Source organism: Brachyhypopomus gauderio, chromosome 7 (genome assembly GCF_052324685.1).
Source record: "Brachyhypopomus gauderio isolate BG-103 chromosome 7, BGAUD_0.2, whole genome shotgun sequence".
Classification (NCBI taxonomy): Eukaryota; Metazoa; Chordata; class Actinopteri; order Gymnotiformes; family Hypopomidae; genus Brachyhypopomus; species Brachyhypopomus gauderio.
This window is the reverse complement of record NC_135217.1, coordinates 19,651,729-19,669,170: the sequence shown is the minus strand read 5'-3', so window position 1 is coordinate 19,669,170 and position 17,442 is coordinate 19,651,729. Positions and strand designations below refer to the sequence as shown.

The 17,442-nt window shown below is 46.6% G+C and overlaps 1 protein-coding gene across 1 annotated transcript in view; it reads left to right on the top strand.

Moving 5' to 3' along the window:
* Positions 1–15,697, top strand: part of ext1a (exostosin glycosyltransferase 1a) — a 34,561-nt gene extending 18,864 nt beyond the window's left edge. Inside the window, exons 2-11 of the mRNA XM_077012362.1 lie at positions 5,422–5,515; positions 6,466–6,573; positions 7,942–8,061; positions 9,214–9,346; positions 10,406–10,524; positions 10,939–11,034; positions 11,658–11,747; positions 11,859–12,019; positions 12,236–12,407; positions 12,852–15,697. Of these exons, the coding sequence (XP_076868477.1) occupies positions 5,422–5,515; positions 6,466–6,573; positions 7,942–8,061; positions 9,214–9,346; positions 10,406–10,524; positions 10,939–11,034; positions 11,658–11,747; positions 11,859–12,019; positions 12,236–12,407; positions 12,852–13,037 (1,279 nt within the window). The 3' untranslated portion in view covers positions 13,038–15,697. The remainder of the gene's footprint in view (positions 1–5,421; positions 5,516–6,465; positions 6,574–7,941; positions 8,062–9,213; positions 9,347–10,405; positions 10,525–10,938; positions 11,035–11,657; positions 11,748–11,858; positions 12,020–12,235; positions 12,408–12,851) is intronic.
* The last annotated feature ends 1,745 nt before the right edge of the window (positions 15,698–17,442 follow it).

The window sequence follows — 17,442 nt, the reverse complement described above, 5'->3', positions numbered from 1 at the left end:
ATGGAGCAGAGGGTGGAGGGGTGTGCACACAGGCTGGCGATGCATGAGCTCGCTGGTCTCCTCTAAGCTGTGAGATCCTACACAGCCTTTCACTGTGCTGGGAAGCGGAGAAGAAATATGAGGCAACCAGATGGTGTGGAGCAGCGTGGTCATGACACCGAAACTCGTGTCATCTTCTGCCGTGTGTCTTTTTTTTTTTTTTTCCTTCCCTCTATCTCTCTCTCTCCAACCCCCTCTGAATCCCCTATCCCCTGTCTATTCCCTCTCTCTCTCTCTTTTTTTTTTTCTTTCTTTCTCTCTCTCTCCCTTTTTTTCTTTCTTTCTCTCTCTCTCTCTTTCTCTCTCTCTCTCTCTTTCTCTCTCTCTCTCTCTCTCTCTCTCTCTCTCTCTCTCTCTCTCTCTCTCTCTCTCTCTCTTTCTTTCTCTCTAAGATTCTGAAGGCCCAAGCCTTTATGCAAATGTGTGGACGTGTGCTCTAACGCAGGACGTTCCCGGTGCCTAATTGAGTCCTCCAGAGTTCCCTGACTGCTCCAACACAGCCATGGCCCATTAGCGAAGCCTGCCCCCGCTCTCTGGATCCGCCGGGGCTACTCGGCTCATTAGGCAGTCTCGGTGACCTGGCTCCCTCACCCCCCCCTCCAGGCACGCACTCATCCTCCAGCTGCAGGGGTCATCACCGAGCCCTCGGCCCTCTCCCTCCCACGCTCCGCTCACTCCAGGGGCGTCTAATTAAGAAGGGAGCTCTCGGAGCCCGCTACACTCCCCCGGTTCCCTCTTCGCCCGCGCAACAGCTGCTAGCACACGGAGCCATCGCGAGGGCACGGATGTAGCCCTCTAGTGCGTTCGGCCTCACAAAGGTTTCTGTAGGGGGAAAATAAAGCTGCGTGGCCATTCTCCCACATGCTCGCAGTAAGCAGACAGAACACTGTGAATATGTCAGTACAGAGAAGTTCAGCCCTTCATCTTCAGGTCTTCAGTTCTCTGGATGTTTTTACAATAAAAAAAAAACCGTAAAAGCTTCCAGCGTCTGAAAAGGAGTCGTGGTCCGTCCACTCTGTGGACTCTCTCCTCCGCTCCAGGTCTGCGCGAGGCTTGTGTTTTGTGCCGATAAACTCTGTGTTTTGTCACGTCGGGCCTTGGTTAGAAGTGGGTTCCAAATGGCAGCTCTTCTGTAAACACGGACGTTTGTGAAGGCCGCCGAGCGCCGTCCCTAGCCCGAGGGGTTTACATTTTTCAAGCCTCTGTTAAACGTTTTTAGCACTTATCCTGGTTGGAGTGTTCGTTTATCGCAGGTTTCGCCTCTGAATCACAGTTCTTTCAGCACATCTGCATCGCTTGTTAATCAACTTTCAGCCTCTTCTGCAAGTGCCATCCGTTTGCATCTCCTCGACAATGTCGCTCCTCTGTGAACCAGATCAAGCAGTGAGATTTGTTGTTAAGTGAGCGAGGTTTATTCATCGTGAACGACAGAAGCCAACCAAAGTGCCACGCGTAGTTGAGAAGGGAAGGAGACAAATTACATGATGGGAAAAAACGCAGGATAGAATGCAAATGTATGCCCACGTTGTTTATACGCTCTCAAAGTGAAAAGGTTTGAGACTGTGATGGAGGAAGCAGCGGTGTGTGAAGAGAACGATGAGACGCAGCAGGGCAGCGGTGTAAGTGCTCATCCAATCTGGGCATTAAAACCCAAATGACTTTAACCTGCACCCTGTAACAGACGGGGAGCCTGCGAAGTGAGATTAACATAGTGGTGATGTGTTTCTCTCTCTGGTGCCAGTGAGTAGATTAGACGCAACGTTTTTGTACAAACTGTAACTGGGCCAATGACTGTGTGTTTACATCTAAGTAAATTACAGACACGGCAGTAAAACTAAGTGGTTTACATCTTCCTGACAAGTAGTTGATTTTAACCGATTCTCCAAGTTGTGAAAACTTCTCTTAACAGAGATTTGATATTCACTGTTAATTCTTGGTTTCTGACCAGTTTTCCAGTCACTTCAGAAAAACCAAATTGAATGCTGCCAGTTTTACTTCAGTGTAATTGTAAAATGTTTGCCATCCTGGTCTAGATATCCTGAAGTCATGAGGATACTGGGATCAACAATGTCAAATGCTGTACTGAGGTCTAATATCAATAAAACGGCACCACCTTCAAAATCATGAGCAATAAATCTTTTATGACTCTTAACAAAACGTTCAGTGCTATGAACACTGAAACTCTTGCCTGTATCATCTTTAGTGCAGTTAGTGAGTTTATGAAGCTCTTGGATTTGAAACTTATTTTATGGAAACCTCATGTTCATGTGCATAAGTGCATAATTCTTTAAATAAGGAAATTCAGCTGTGCTGTTCACAGCTGAACAGTCAAGTATTGATTTTTGGGCCGGGATGGATTTTCCCCATTTTGGGTCCTGAGCTTCACGCAGTGGAGATCTGATTTCTGTTCTGGATGAACTTCACTTGGGTCCAGATGTCCTCCTGATTAATGACTGGCTTAACACAGCAGATGATTAATTGCCAGATTTCACCCTTGAACTGATTTTGAACCACAAACTGGGTTCTAAACGCAGCTGGGGAGAAAGAACTGGAGGCGTATAGACCCCATGTCCTAGTTTGTCACTGTGTGTGTGCCGGTGTATTGCGTTGCTGTCTCAAGTTGTACTGTGTTGAAGGTCCATTTCTTTAAACGATGTATGTAGTGGTCACAGTTCCACAGATTTGGTTCCACAGACCAAATCATCAATGTTCGCCAAGTTCTTCCTGTTTCTTCACTTTGCGTCATTGTGAAGGATACCAGGAATTGAATCAGACAGACGACAGCAGGGGTCATGCCAGCCCTGGCCCAACAGGGCCGCGCTATAGTCTCATCTACATCGTGAACATTTGTGCTCCTGAATTGTTACTGAACTCTCTGAGCAGAGCAGCAGAGTTTGCTTTATCCATTTACCCTGCCTGAAATGATCGACGAGGCGGCCAAGCATGTATAACCAATCAAACACATCCACTACACCCCTCCCTGCTGAGGGAGGAGGGTCCATCCAGGCGTCTGTCAACCGCTTATCAGATCTCTGTCATCGGATGTGTTTGTACATTTGTGTGTGGTCATTTTATCTTTTGAGTTTCTACACACATTCCTCTGGTTCATCACGGGAGGTCATGTTCTGTTTTTATCGCTGGTGTTCAGTGATGGGACACGAGGGGAGGATTTGTATTAGCGACCGGCTTCCTCTCTGGGCTTGGTGTCGAGGCTTTAGCTGAAATCCAGGGCACTGTGCTTCACCACTTTATCACTCAGAGTGCCGTGTTGGCTGTCAGAGCTGTCCAGGCTAACATGCACATCAGTGCTTCTCTTAAGCAGGGGTGAAGGGATCGTGGGTAATATGGGAGGAGTCTTCTCCTATTTCCTGCTGGCCATGTCTTGTTCACCATTTGTGTTTGGATTGGTCATAAAAAGATGAGACATACCAATCATTAACCTGTGTGTGTGTGTGTGTGTGTGTGTGTGTGTGTGTGTGTGTGTGTGTGTGTGTGTGTGTGTGTGTGTGTGTGTGTGTGTGTGTGTGTGTGTGTGTGTGCATGCGTGCGCTTGCACAATCATGAGTATATATCTTTTAGTACTGCTGAGAAGACACGTGTGGGTTTAATCTTGTTCTAATTACACAGTCATTACATACAGGTTGGCAGTCATGTGTGTATGTGGTGAATTCAGCCTTTGCCAAGCAAGCCTTCATTTCCTTCATTTCCCATAATCTGATTTATGCTGCACCGCCAACGCCTGACGGTTACTATGGCAACAATGCCAAGTATAAACAAAGTGACTTTGGGCTTTTTTATTTTCCTTCCCCAATCTTTTTTTTTCTCGTCGTCTTCTCGTTCTCTTGAATTGCTTGTGTGCCTCATTATGCCTCCCTCCATCCATAACTCCTCCCTCCTGTGTCCATAACTCCTCCCTCCTGTGTCCATAACTCCTCCCTCCTGTGTCCATAACTCCTCCCTTCTCCGTACATTCTTTGACTTTTGGGGCTTTGTGCCCAGTTCTGGGGTGTTTAGAGGTTGTGACAGCCGCCACGTTGTGATACATTTGGCTTTTCTTGGACACATTATGGGGAGGTGGAATTCAAGCTGAGAGACAGAAGATAGTTTGTGAGCTGCAGTAATGAAGGGCTCTTCATCTGAATGTGAAGAGTGTCTGCTGTACGTGAGAGTGAGCGTGTGCACGTGTAGGTCAGTATGTGCACGTGTAGGTGAGCGAGTGCATGTGTGCACGAGTTTGTGCATGCATGAGTGCAAGCGCGTTTGTGTTGGGATGGATGTGAGGGTGTGTGGCTATGAGTCTGGGAGAAATAGTGTGTGTGTGTGTGTGTGTGTGTGAGTGTGTGTGTGTGTGTGAGAACAGGGAATGCTCTTCTGTGTTTCTGACAGACCCTACAGTTATTTCACTGATGTGATCTTCACGTCTGACCTGGGAGGGGGAGAGAGAGAGAGAAATCATGAAAAGAGATTGCGGGGGTGGGGGGTGTGGGGTTTGCAGTGTGAACATCCAGAGCAGACCGGCCCCAGCAATGGAAGACAGAAGGAATGTTAAATCAGGAGTGTCGAACAGCCTCTTAATCCGAGCGCTGACTGAAACTTCACTCCCGGCTCACTTCTTTCACTCCCGCCTCCCGTTGCCTAGGCGAGAGGTGCAGGGCGGGGTCACCGGGGTCAGCGAAATGTACTGGCAATGCGAACCGCTCTCCAGGTTCTCGGCTCACGCGTGGGCGTGAACCACACGTCTCTCTTCTTTCGTTCTTTCGCTTGTGTTCGTTCGTTTCTGCATTGTGTCTTTAATACGTCGTGCATGCCTAAAGTGCTCCGTGCCTTTATTCTGCACACACCCCCCCCCCCCCCCCCCCCCCCCCCCCCCCCAATGCAGGGCCATGTTCACACTGCCAAGCTGAAGTGATTGCTGAGCTTTAAGTGGAGGAAGTAGAGGCCGTTGTGCAGTTAACACCCCCCCCCCCCCCCCCCCCCCCCCCCCCAACACCCACTACATGCCTTTATTATGTCTCGTAGAGCTGCTGTCGTTTACTGTCGCATTGTAGTGTCTGTTCTGTTGTATTGTACACCGCGGCTAATCGTGGCCTAGAAAATGAGCGTCAATGACGGCAGATGTGCATGTTGTGCATTAGAAGAAGCAAATGCTCCTCATCGCTTGTGCTGTGAGGAGCTCTGGAGGGGTGGAGCTCTGCTGGAGCACCTCCACGTGGGAGGAGACGGACAACACCCACGTTTGAATGTGTCTTTCAGCACATGTTCACTCACCCCCCCCCCCCCCTCTCTCTCTCTCTCTCTCTCTCTCTCTCTCTCTCTCTCTCTCTCTCTCTCTCTCTCTCTCTCTCTCTCTCTCTCTCTCTCTCTCTCTCTCTCTCTCTCTAGGTATGACTATAAAGAATTGCTACACAACTCCACTTTTTGTCTGGTGCCTAGAGGCCGGCGACTGGGCTCCTTCCGCTTCCTGGAGGCTCTGCAGGTGATGACCTCAGCCCTTCTCCACATGCCCCACTGAGCACGCTCAGATCTGTGCCTTCAGTTCAGGGCCCCATGCACACAGATTGCGGTGCTGCTAAATCCCTGGAGTTCAGTAGAGTGAGCTTCGGGTTTGTGTTAATTAGCAACACCTCTCCACTGCAGTGTTCCCGTCCCCCTCTGGGTCTTTGCCCTTTGCCAGTGTACTCTGCCACTTACATTCTCTCTCACACACACACACACACAGTCCCAGACTGGCAGGCAGCCCGTGCAGGGGAAGTGCTTCCGTAGCACATGTCTGCTTCCTGACACGGGCCCAAACGTTTCGCCAGAGACATGTAGTAATACCCTTACACTCGTCCATGGATTATAGAAGCACGGAAATGCATGCTAAGCTCTAAGATGACTGCACCCCCAAGATGTTCATCCAGCCATTAGGAGTGACTAATCTTCAGGGTCAGTTTCTTCTTGGAGGACACTGGACACTTAGAGCCTGACCCGTTCCATCAGGCGGGCCGCGTGACCGTGCTGAGCAGTGGCAGAACCGGAACCCCTTTCCCGCGGTGAACGTTCTGTCAGTCGCACGCCGACACAACGCTCGCATCAGTGCAGCTCCATGGCTGAGTGGTGGTAGCGTGGGGTCTCCCCACAGCTGGGAAGCTTCTTCAGGGGTGTAGGCTGCTTCCTGCCAGCCTGCCACTTTAGTGAGTGACACTGAGGGAAACTGCACCTCCATACTCACCTCCACAGTCATGATTGCACCCCCCCCCCCAATCAGTTTAAAATTGGCATGATTGAGCTGACGGAGGTCTCGTTGTGTCACCCAGTGGTGATTTAATTATTTGTGTTGCATTCTGAGGTCATTCTTGCTGTAATCAGTGGTAAGGTGAGTGGCGTGGGTCTTGTGCGTCGTCCTGACAGGACCGTGATGTATGTGTGTGTGTGCATGTGCAGGCCGCCTGCATTCCTGTCGTGCTCAGCAACGGTTGGGAGCTTCCCTTCTCCGAGGTCATCGACTGGAGCGCGGCTGCTGTCATCGGAGACGAGAGACTGCTCCTGCAGGTACACACACACACTCACACACACACACACACACACACACACACACACACACACACCCTGCTCAGACCAAGACATGACTGCTTTTGCATTCTGACTCCAGCATTAGCGTCCCTCTTGGGCTCTCTTAGTGTTTTAGAACCCTGGAAACTCCAGGCAGAACACTTCAAGCACCGCTATGTTGTATGTGCATTGGACCAGAACTTATCGAGCTATGTCTCCGACAGCTAACATTCACCATGCGTCAGGAAACACAATTTAATTTAATATGGAATTGGACCAGATTCCAAAAATGTCACTTTATTTCATTCTATTTATTGGCTAAAACATTTCTCATATGCTTGCAGTGTCAATTTTGATTGGCTTTTACATTAACCTGCACTGCCCACCAAGCTGTGGTAATGACTCCACTCACTGTAAGAAGGATACAAGTGTAAGCGTTGGTGTGTGTGAGAGGCTGAACCAGAACCCCAGTGTCCTGCTTGCGTGTCCAGTCCAGAGGACGCTGTGGCATTTGGACAGTGGCAGGCTCTGTCTGAGTGATATCGCAGCTTCCTGTGTTTTGAGACCCCTGACCTCTGTGGCCCAGCACTGTCAGAAATGGTACAAAACAGATGTAAATTGGGTAGTGACATTCTAGCAGAGCTCAAACGTTTAAAAGTATTTCCTGGTTGTTTTTACTACTTTTAGTGAATACGTTCGCTCAGAGTGTCTTGATCGACTACAAAAAGATAAAGCAAGAGGAGCTTTTCCCAGCAGTCATATGGGCTGTTGGGTTTCTGCACTAATCACCTTCTTTATTAGAAACGCCTGCCTGTGCTCGTAGACCTGTGCGGCTACAGACGGCTACAGTTACAGTCAGAGACAGTAGACCCTCTAATGGAATGCACAGTTCACCAGCTGCCCCCCCCCCACCATCACCGAGACTATTTGGGAGGCAGAGTTCATTCTTAGCACTGCATTGGCATGGCGTAATGCACTGGTGTATCAGGCAGTGAGGTGGTGCTGGTGGATTTATACATGGGAATGTCGTTGCTTTTTGAGGGTGGTCTGCTATCCAAAAATATCCCCTGTAGAGTTGGAGGATAGCCAGCGTAACTAGTGGAGGGCAACAGATGGGTTATCATCTCTAAGCACACATGCACATGGAGATTCTAATAAATATTCCTAGTCGAGTGGGTGGTGAGTGTATATGTGCTTATTTACACACATGATCGCATTGCTTATTTTTAGTTCCGGGTATGTTAAGTGTTGATTAAATGAACTACAGCAATCATCTCTATGACGAGCTAATCCATATTTTTTTGGCTACAACTGACTAGTAAATCTCGAGACCCTTCTGATCAACAATCTCTCCCCTGTCTTCTCCAGATCCCCTCCACTCTCCACTCCATCCACCAGGACAAGATCTTGTCCCTCCGTCAGCAGACGCAGTTCTTGTGGGAGGCGTACTTCTCCTCCGTGGAGAAGATCGTGCTCACCACACTGGAGGTACGGTAAACCCCCAGCCCCCCCCCAGCCCTTCCCCATCGATTGACATCGTTCGCCGCGTTTAAGACGTGCTCTCATTAAACTTTCATGGCCCTGGCCCATTAATGGCTCCACACGCGTATCTGCTTCACTAGAGCCCCAAGGACCATTGGCCCTCGTTCATTTCCCAGCAGACTCGGCCCGAGACCTTAGAGCGCCATCGTATACTTTGGAATAGGTCAGTGTTGTCTGGCTGATCAATCACATAACCGAGCTATTCCTGAAGGAGTAGACGTGCTTCGGATCCAGTTTCCTAAGTCTTTCTCCAGAGGAGGCAATGTTGCTCAGAGGCCCGTCGGATCACTGTGGGCGGGTAAGGGGATACCAGCACCTGGCCCTGCCATGAGGATCTATAGCAGAGGGTAGGAACAGGTGCCCCGAGAAGCCTCAACTCCCACACCGCACGCCCCGCACACTCACCATGGCAGAATTGGGTCCATAAACACAAATTTAAGCTTTGGAAACATGGGAAGTCCTGCCGTAAACATGCTTGTAAACACGCTGTGCTGTATTAGTGGGTTTTTGGTGCGTGCTGGTACCTGGATACAGAGTGGCTCTTATTTTGACGTGATCGCTGCCATGGGCAGATATTCCTGCTGCTTTCAGGAAGTGCCGTCTTTGTCTTCAGCTGTCTATTTTGGTCAGTGCCTAGCTTGCCTTCTCAAATTAAGACGTATGTCGATATAACTCCCAAGGGGCAATACAGAAAAGCGTTTTGCCGTATCATCTGAAGATTGCGAGTTCGATCCTTGATGATGCCACAGCTAAATTGGCCGTGCTCTCGGCGATGGAAAGGATACTCTCTTGTCCCGTCTTTGACAGTAACACTGGCAGTAACACACCTGTGCGCTCGTGCATCAGAAGACGAGGCGTTTGGCTGCACGCGCCTCAGAGGAAGCATGCGACAGCTGGTGCTACCTTGTGATCGGGGACTAAACAAAAACATCGACTCGTACGGCAAAGATGGCATAGCTATATGCAAAATACTATTAAAAAAAGGCTTGCTAGACCCAAACGCATGTAATGGACGGAATCTAATCAAAGGCTAGTTTTCATTCCATAACGCTAGCATGAGCGGCTGAAGCGGCTGACCCGTAGCGTCTCCTCTCACAGATCATCCACGACCGGGTGCTGCAGCAGGCGGGCCGGAGCGGCCTGATGTGGAACCGGCTGCCCGGGGGCCTCTTCACCCTGCCGCACTACTCCTCCTACCTGGGCCACTTCCCCTTCTACCTGGGCCCGCTCGGTGAGTGCCCCCCCCCCGCCACGCACCCGTCCCTGGATCGCTGCTTTTGCTAATGGCACATGAACGTTAACCGCTCTTGCGAGGACGCCATCAGGTGAATGCTAGCTCGAGTTTGAATTTGTGTTCGTGTCCGTGTTGAGTATCAGTGTAGTCACTCGCACTGTCGTGCCACCGATTATGTGTGTATAGCAGGATCCAACAAAAACTGATTAGAATATTAGCTAATAAAAGTTTTCAACGCTATTCACAGTGGCATGCAACCAACATGTGACAAGAAGTAATGGCAGATTTATGTATACTTTGTTAGTGTTGGCTTGTTTGCTGGTAAATAGCACTACTACTAAGTTTTATTTATATAGCACCTGTCAGACTCGAGATCACACCACAGAAAGACGTACAGATACAGAGCAAAAGCTGTCAGCCGGCTGAAATAAAGCTAAACACAAGTGTACACAAAACTGCATAAGGCTGTTTTGATGCAGATGAAGCCCTGTGTACATGCGAGTATAAACAGGAAACTAACGTATACACAGCTGCATAGAATGATGTACAGTAAACTGATGTATACGCTGTTACGTATAATGAAATATAATAAACTGGTGAACATGTTGCACTGTGCAATGATGTCTTTTGTGGATCTTTCTAAATTAGTCCATCATGTAGAGCCAATTAAACTTGTAGCAAGTTGGTGAAGATTCTTAGGATGGTACTTGATAACAGGCTCGTAATCCCATTACTGGAAATGGACACTGTGTGTGTGTGTGTTGGGGAGGGGGGGATTGCCTGTCCATTTTCTGAGCGAATTATTCAGTCTCTAGACTAAAATCTGTTTCTTTGTTGAAAAAAAAAATCTTTAGGCCTTGTTTGGAAAGATCCAATTGTCTTATTTGTTGTCTCTTCTCAGTAAGCATTACCATGTCTTTGCCTAACAATATTGTCCAGAACTAGATTTCATTAGGAGAGTTTGACCTCCGCATGTCTTTGAGAGAAATAAAGTTTTCAACATGCCAGCTACGGCTGAAGTGTGCGTTTCTAAGAGTTGATTGTGCTGTTCTACAGGTATCAGAACACATCCCAAGTTCACCGCCGTCATCCATGCTGTTACACCCCTGGTCTCCCAGTCACAGCCTATCCTGAAGCTGCTAGCAGCCGTGGCCAAGTCCCAATACTGTGCACAGGTATGTCCAGGGTGTAGGGTGTGGACTGGACGTCTGCTCTGTTTTGGGTTCAAGCTGCTCATGGAGCAATCACCGCTAACCCTGAGTAAACCAAAGAATGACCAAGATGGTGATTAAAGTAAATAAATACAAACTGTCTGCTGGTGGATGACCACAACTTTGCAAAATGTTCTTACACACACCTGATTATAGACCTGAGCAAGTGAAATGCCAACCATGGGAGCAGTAGCTGCCCAGAACTAGTTTGAGAAACGTTGTGTGTTGAATAACTGACTGCAATAAGCATCACCCTGCCTGTGATGGTATCCAGTCACGTGGCCTGGCTGAAACGATCCTCCAGTTATAATGGTTTGGTGATGTTCATTTTGGATCCTTAAACCCACCCATGCTGTTTTTCCTGTCTGTGTTTGTTAGATCGTAGTCCTGTGGAACTGTGACAAGCCGCTTCCTGTGAAGCACCGATGGCCTGCTACGCCTCAGCCCGTCATAGTGATCGAGGGGGAGAACAAGGTGAGAGGGAGAGAGGGAGAGAGAGAGTGAGTGAGAGAGAGACACCATGAGAAACCCTTCCAGGTTTTTACCTCCGACCCGATTGCTGCTGGAATCACGACTATGGGCGTGGCCATGCGAATGTGTAGTTCATTTAAGACCAGCATTCTACATAGACGGCTTCAAGCGTCTTGGATCAGAAAAACCTGAAGCGGCAAACAGTCTCTTTAGCAGCTCTGCGGAGCCTGTGGGAACGACTGTATTGACTCTTTTAGAACCTTTTGTCAGCTAGTGGAAAAAGAATGCATCTGCTCACCAAACAATAGTGTTCAATGGGCTTATCCTCGCTGCAAATATTGAATGTATGGGGGAGGGGAGAGGAGGGGGCGTGGGTGTGTGTAGGGGGAGGGGGTGTGTGTCTGTACTTTGCTTGGCCCTGGTCTACCATCGTCTGTAACCTCTTGAGTAATTACCTTATATAAATGCAGCTGCATTTCCCCAAACCAGGAATGCAGTACAAATGCAGATGTTCTGTGTCTACTAAGCCACATAATGTCCAGAGTTGTCATGCTAGCAATGCAGTGGCGGAGAGACGGAGCATAACTGAGCGCGTGCGGTGAGGACGTTTGCGTCTGTGTGTGCAGGTGATGGGAAGTCGCTTCCTGCCCTACGGCAGCATTCTCACAGATGCCGTGCTGAGCCTCGATGAAGACACGGTGCTCTCGACCACCGAGGTGAGCGCTGGCCCGTCTTTGCCTTCTGAGGATCGAGGCTTTATCTTGAATTCCTCAAGTGCCATATCGGGGTCAGATCGGATCAGCCAGAGCCCATGTTTAATCTTGCAGGTGGATTTCGCTTTCACGGTTTGGCAAAGTTTCCCTGAAAGAATCGTGGGCTACCCGGCTCGGAGCCACTTTTGGGATGTCAACAAGGAGCGTTGGGGCTACACTTCCAAATGGACCAATGACTATTCAATGGTTCTGACTGGAGCTGCTTTCTACCATAGGTGGGAAATCTCTACAGCACTGCCATTGTTGTATATGAATATAACTGTTCAAATTATTAATTAGTTGAATATTTAATATATTTTAAATCCTTAAATACGGGCCCCCTAAAGACACACTGTGGTTTACTGTTATTAACGAGACATGTTAACTGAATTGTGATTGGATGTCCCTTTGATGCGACTCAAATCTGTGCATTTTTTTATTCTTCCTATTAGATATTACAACTACTTGTACACTAATTACCTGCCAGCCAGTTTGAAGAGCATGGTTGACCAGCTATCGAACTGTGAAGATATCCTCATGAACTTCCTAGTGTCTGCTGTCACCAAGGTGCCTCCCATTAAGGTCACTCAGAAGAAACAGTACAAGGAAGCCATGATGGGACAGGTAACTCCAATTCAGCTCCAGTTAAAGTGCTGGGATCAAAATGTCTGGAACTGCCTCAATAAAATCAAATGCGAAAAATATATTAAAAGCGAGTAAAACTCGCATGTTCTTATTTAAAAGGTTCATATATACTCAAGAAGCTTAAATCTTGAATTGAATCACCGAACTGTGCATGCATCTTATGTTTCATTACCATAATCTAAATGAAAAGCTGGAAGCATGTTTGCTTCCCCTCATCACAGAACGTCAAGCACATCCTATTGTTCTCTTTCCAAACTTACGTAACTAATATCCAGAGATCTCTCGGCTTTCTCCCATCTGTTACTTTTACTGTACTGAACAAAAATATGTATTCAATAACAAGCAACAGAGATGACCACCTTTTGTATGGAAACATGGTTGGACTGGTGACGTTTCTGACCGTCCTCCTTCTCTTCCCGGCAGACATCACGAGCCTCTCGCTGGGCTGATCCTGACCACTTCGCCCAGCGGCAGACTTGCATGAACAAATTTGCCAGCTGGTTTGGCATGATGCCCTTGGTCCACTCCCAGATGAGACTGGACCCAGTTCTGTTCAAGGACCAGGTGTCTATACTGCGCAAGAAATACAGAGACATCGAGAGGCTCTAACGAATGGGAGCCTCCTCTCTCGCTGAAGCAGGAGGGGAATCGGATTGGCCGAGTGCTCAAGGGTCGCGGCAAACACTGGATGTCGGAGCCGCTGGAAAATGGGCCGGCATGGAGTGCACAGGGCTGGAGAGGGGGGGAGGGGCGCTGTACCTGAGCTTAATGAAGTCCTGACTGTCAAAATAAAAGTACTTAACACACTGAGATTATTCCGATCAAGTGAAATTTTACTTGTCCGCTTTAAAAGGTTTCAGACATCCCTAACTGGTGCAGGGAGTGTGCATAAGTTGGTTTTACACTACTACAGGGGGTAGATTGTTTTTTTTTGGCAGTTGGACAAGTTTGGCACAACGTGGATATGCCAGCTCGTGTAGTGGGGCAACTTACCCAGTCTTCCATCCCGATCCCCTTTAGAAATGCTTTGCCAAGGGCAACGGTGACCTTGACGACCTAGTCTGTGACGGGGAGCCACTCGCGCACATGGCAATCGGGTTCTAGTACCAGGAGAGAAGCGTGAACAGCGGAGGGGAGGTGGGGGGTGTGGGTGGAGGTGTGGGGGGGTGTGGGTGGAGGTCACCTGCTCCCTTTGCACGTTTGTTCTCATCGCCTTCAGCTTCGCTGGCTAGCAGCGCTCCCTTTCCGAAGCCGCGGGACTGCCACGTCCTGCCAAGGGGCTGAAAGGGTGAGCCTCTCTGACAGGACTACAATGTCACAGTGCCTGACCTTACAAAACGGAGTGAACTGGGACTCCAGAGGGGGTTTGTGTGAATGAACAATTACCTCAGCTCAAGCTGCTGGTCTTCTGGAAATGTAAACAATAAGGAATAGTTTCTCAGATTTGCCCAAAGGTATTGTGCTTTTGATCTTTTTTTAAATTTTATTTTTCTTCGTTTGTCTAACTTTTTTTTCTCACATTATGTCTTGTGATCTTGAAACTTTGCTTTGGTATATTTCAGCAAACGAGTTTGTGTTTGTCATAGGCCATGGTCCTGCAGCAAATCCTGTAACGTAATGTGTAAGGAGCCCTTCAGAGATTTGGCTATAGAAGCTAATCTTCCTGCACGCAAATCTCAAGGCTTGATCACATTCTCTATATTTTTGGCCTTAGAAACTATAACACTACCACACGCATTACTCGTTGATGTTTAAAAATATATATATAATAATTCAAGAGACCATGTCCCATAATTATTATTCAACATATCAAAGTACTGAAACTGTTGCACATACTGATTTAGTAAATTTTAAACACTAGTCTTTTTTTTTTTTTTTTTTACTCTCTCAGATGACAAAAACAAACGAAAAAAAAAAAAACTAATATGGTGGAGTCCAAAGTGTATTGTAGTACTGAATGAGAGAGAATTTCATTTAATTTTTTAAGTCTAGTAAATCCCATAGAAATTCAAATTCTATGGCATGCCCTGTTTTGTTATTTGGTTTTGCTTTTTTCATTGTAAATGAAATATGGTTCAACAGTGGCATGTGTAATACTGTTTATTACTCTTGTTGGTTCAGTGGCGTCTGATCAAACATGTTTACAATGTCCTCTAGAACAAAGTTCTTTTATCAAAAAACAAAAATATCACAATACATACAAACCAGATCATCCAAGGGCTCTGTACAAAATGGCGTCTGTTGAGGCACTGAACTATATTGTACAAGCCAAGAGATTATATCCAAAAGTATTCTAACCAAAATTTATCTTTAAAATTCTGATCAGTCAGTCCCAAACAGATCTGAAGACGGTCCAAAGCATCATCTTAACAGTTCATTTGCAGCAGGTACCACTTGTAGCTGCTGTTCTCAATCAGGGGGGTATTTATTTTAACAAGAAACTGAGTGAGTCCAAATTGAGGCACTTTTTGTAAACTGACTATGAATTATTTTCATGAAAATGTCATTAGCAGTACAGTACTGTACATATGGCTTCATTTGTCCTATACACAATTTCCCTGGAGTTTGTCAGAAAGCCCAGTTAAGTACTTACTTCTGTCATTGTAATCAAGGAAAATCAACTGCTGTATAAAAAAGCTACAATCTGATCTTGGTATTATTCAAAGCACAGAGTACAGATCATTTGATAGAAGAGTTTTACACGTGACGTGTTGTACTGTGGAAAGGGGCTTTCTCCTTAAAGTCATTCTATTCTCTTTCGAAAGATTAAAGATCAATATTGAGGTTGTGGATTCTCACAATGTCATTCTGTCTCCTGACATTTTTTTTCCTCTTAATTACAAAAATGTGCCTTTCTCCAAAGACTTCTGTTATCCATTTGGCTTTAAAGGAAAACAGGCTCTCATTCCTGTTGTACATAGGGTGGTGCTGCTGACAACCACCTCATCCAATACTACACAAAAAAAGGATTTAGTTTCTTCTGTCTAACACTGGATTATTACTGTTTTTTATTATTGTTCATTATTCCAGATTTATTACAAAAGTATACTGTTCTGACATTCCTACCTGTTTTGTAGGAAAACCACCTTGGCGATGTTTAATTTTGTAAACAGTTCAGTGACCATACTTCTCTGTATTTATCAGACATGTGGATTTATTGTATTGTTACCATTTTGCCCAGTGTGGACACCAGTTTAAATACATTATTTTGCAGAGATATGAACCATAATGCGTAACTTACACTTTTTATTTTAAAAATTAAAAAAGAATAAATATCTGAAACTGCGTATTTCTTTATATTATTTTGTAAGATGGATTGGGTTCTTGGCCATCTGCAGAAGAGCGTGAATTTTCTATTGCCATGTACGAGTAGTAGTGTGTGGTGTCCTGTGACCCGTGTCGGTCACCTAGCTGAATACTGGTTCTGTTGCGACTTAGGCATAGTTCAGTGGACCACCGAAGCGTTGAATGACGGTGTATTGACAGCTGGCAGGCTATTGCTGTACAGTATTTTCCATATCCTGTGGTGGAAACTGCCAGCAGTATTTTCCCCAACGTGAGCTCGGCTGGCGTCACTGAATTCTGCCTCGTGGCACTGATCCAAACCAGATCGTAACCCCGCGTGTTTGCCTTGACCCGATTCCCGAGCGGACGTGCTCGCCATTGGTTTAGGCATGCATAAATAAGGGAGTTGCGGCTGTGTCCCGGGGACGTGGATTAGTAGCCGGCAGCAGGGCCTGCCTCTGTGGTTTCCGAACATGACCATTGCGGGATACTGTAATCGCCTTGGGCAGCGAGAGCGCACGCTGTTTTTATTCATTTAAATAAAAAATGCTAATGCGGTGGAGCCTCGAGCCCACAAGAGTGTAGCTCAGCGAGACATGACACCTCGGGAATCGTTATTAAATATCGAGTGATTAAATGCATTAACTGAGTGCTAAGACGTGCGATTCATATCTCCTTGCATAAAGAGACCTGGTGTTTATTTTGTTATTTCGAGAGTTTTGCCAACTGCATATAGCATGAATATATATATATATATATATATATAATTCAGACCTTTATGTTTAGCCCCATTAGTTTTTATACAGATGCCTTACCTTATCTTTATTTAGATGTCTGTAGCCTACATATGCAGCAACGGCCTGCCCAGTATTATGGGCTAAACCTAGTCAAACACAAGATTAGCACTCTAATCCCTTTAATAAGCACCTGAAATGCAAACCAGGCAGTGTGCTACAAATAGTACTGAAGTGTACTGAAGGGATAGTTGGACTACAACGGCTACTGTAGTTTGCACTCAGTGAATTGTTTGATTAACATAAACCTAAATGCAGGGGGAAATAACACGAACCAAAGCTCTGCTACCTTGGAGTCACTCAGTCTGAGCTGAGCTGGGAAATCCATCTGCAAAATCCATACATTTACGGTAAAAGGTCCATATTGGTTAGGAAAGGCAAACACTGACAGGATCAGCAGTGTCCTGCAAAAGAAGTGTGAACGACCCCAGTTCCTCCTTTAGCTCGTTTTAATTGACTGATTATTCTGAGTGCCAGAAACTTATCGTCCCTCCAAAATAATTTCGACATGGCAGCAGACTCTAAACTTTGGGACACCGCTGTCGCAATATGGATATGTGGGAGAAGTATGTGTGAGCACTAGCTTCCCTTGTCAGTTGGGGGTAAAAAGACCTTCAAACTCCACATCTCCACTATCTATACAGATATTAACACTTAAAGAAGCTTACCAGTCTATATACGGCACAAAAACCATAAAAACATAAAATAGTTTTGTGATGATTGTGGCTCCGTACAGCAGTGCCACATGCCGTTGAACATGGTAAATCTTACTAGGCTCAGATAACAACCAGCCTGGGTGTTTCACGTAATGTGATATGTGCCATACAATATCACAGGCCTAAATCAGATTTACTTCTTAGCTTGCCATGCATTGTGTGATTATAAAGCTGTATATTTAGACCTTGGGTTCTCAATCTCCATCTTGTGCATCTCAT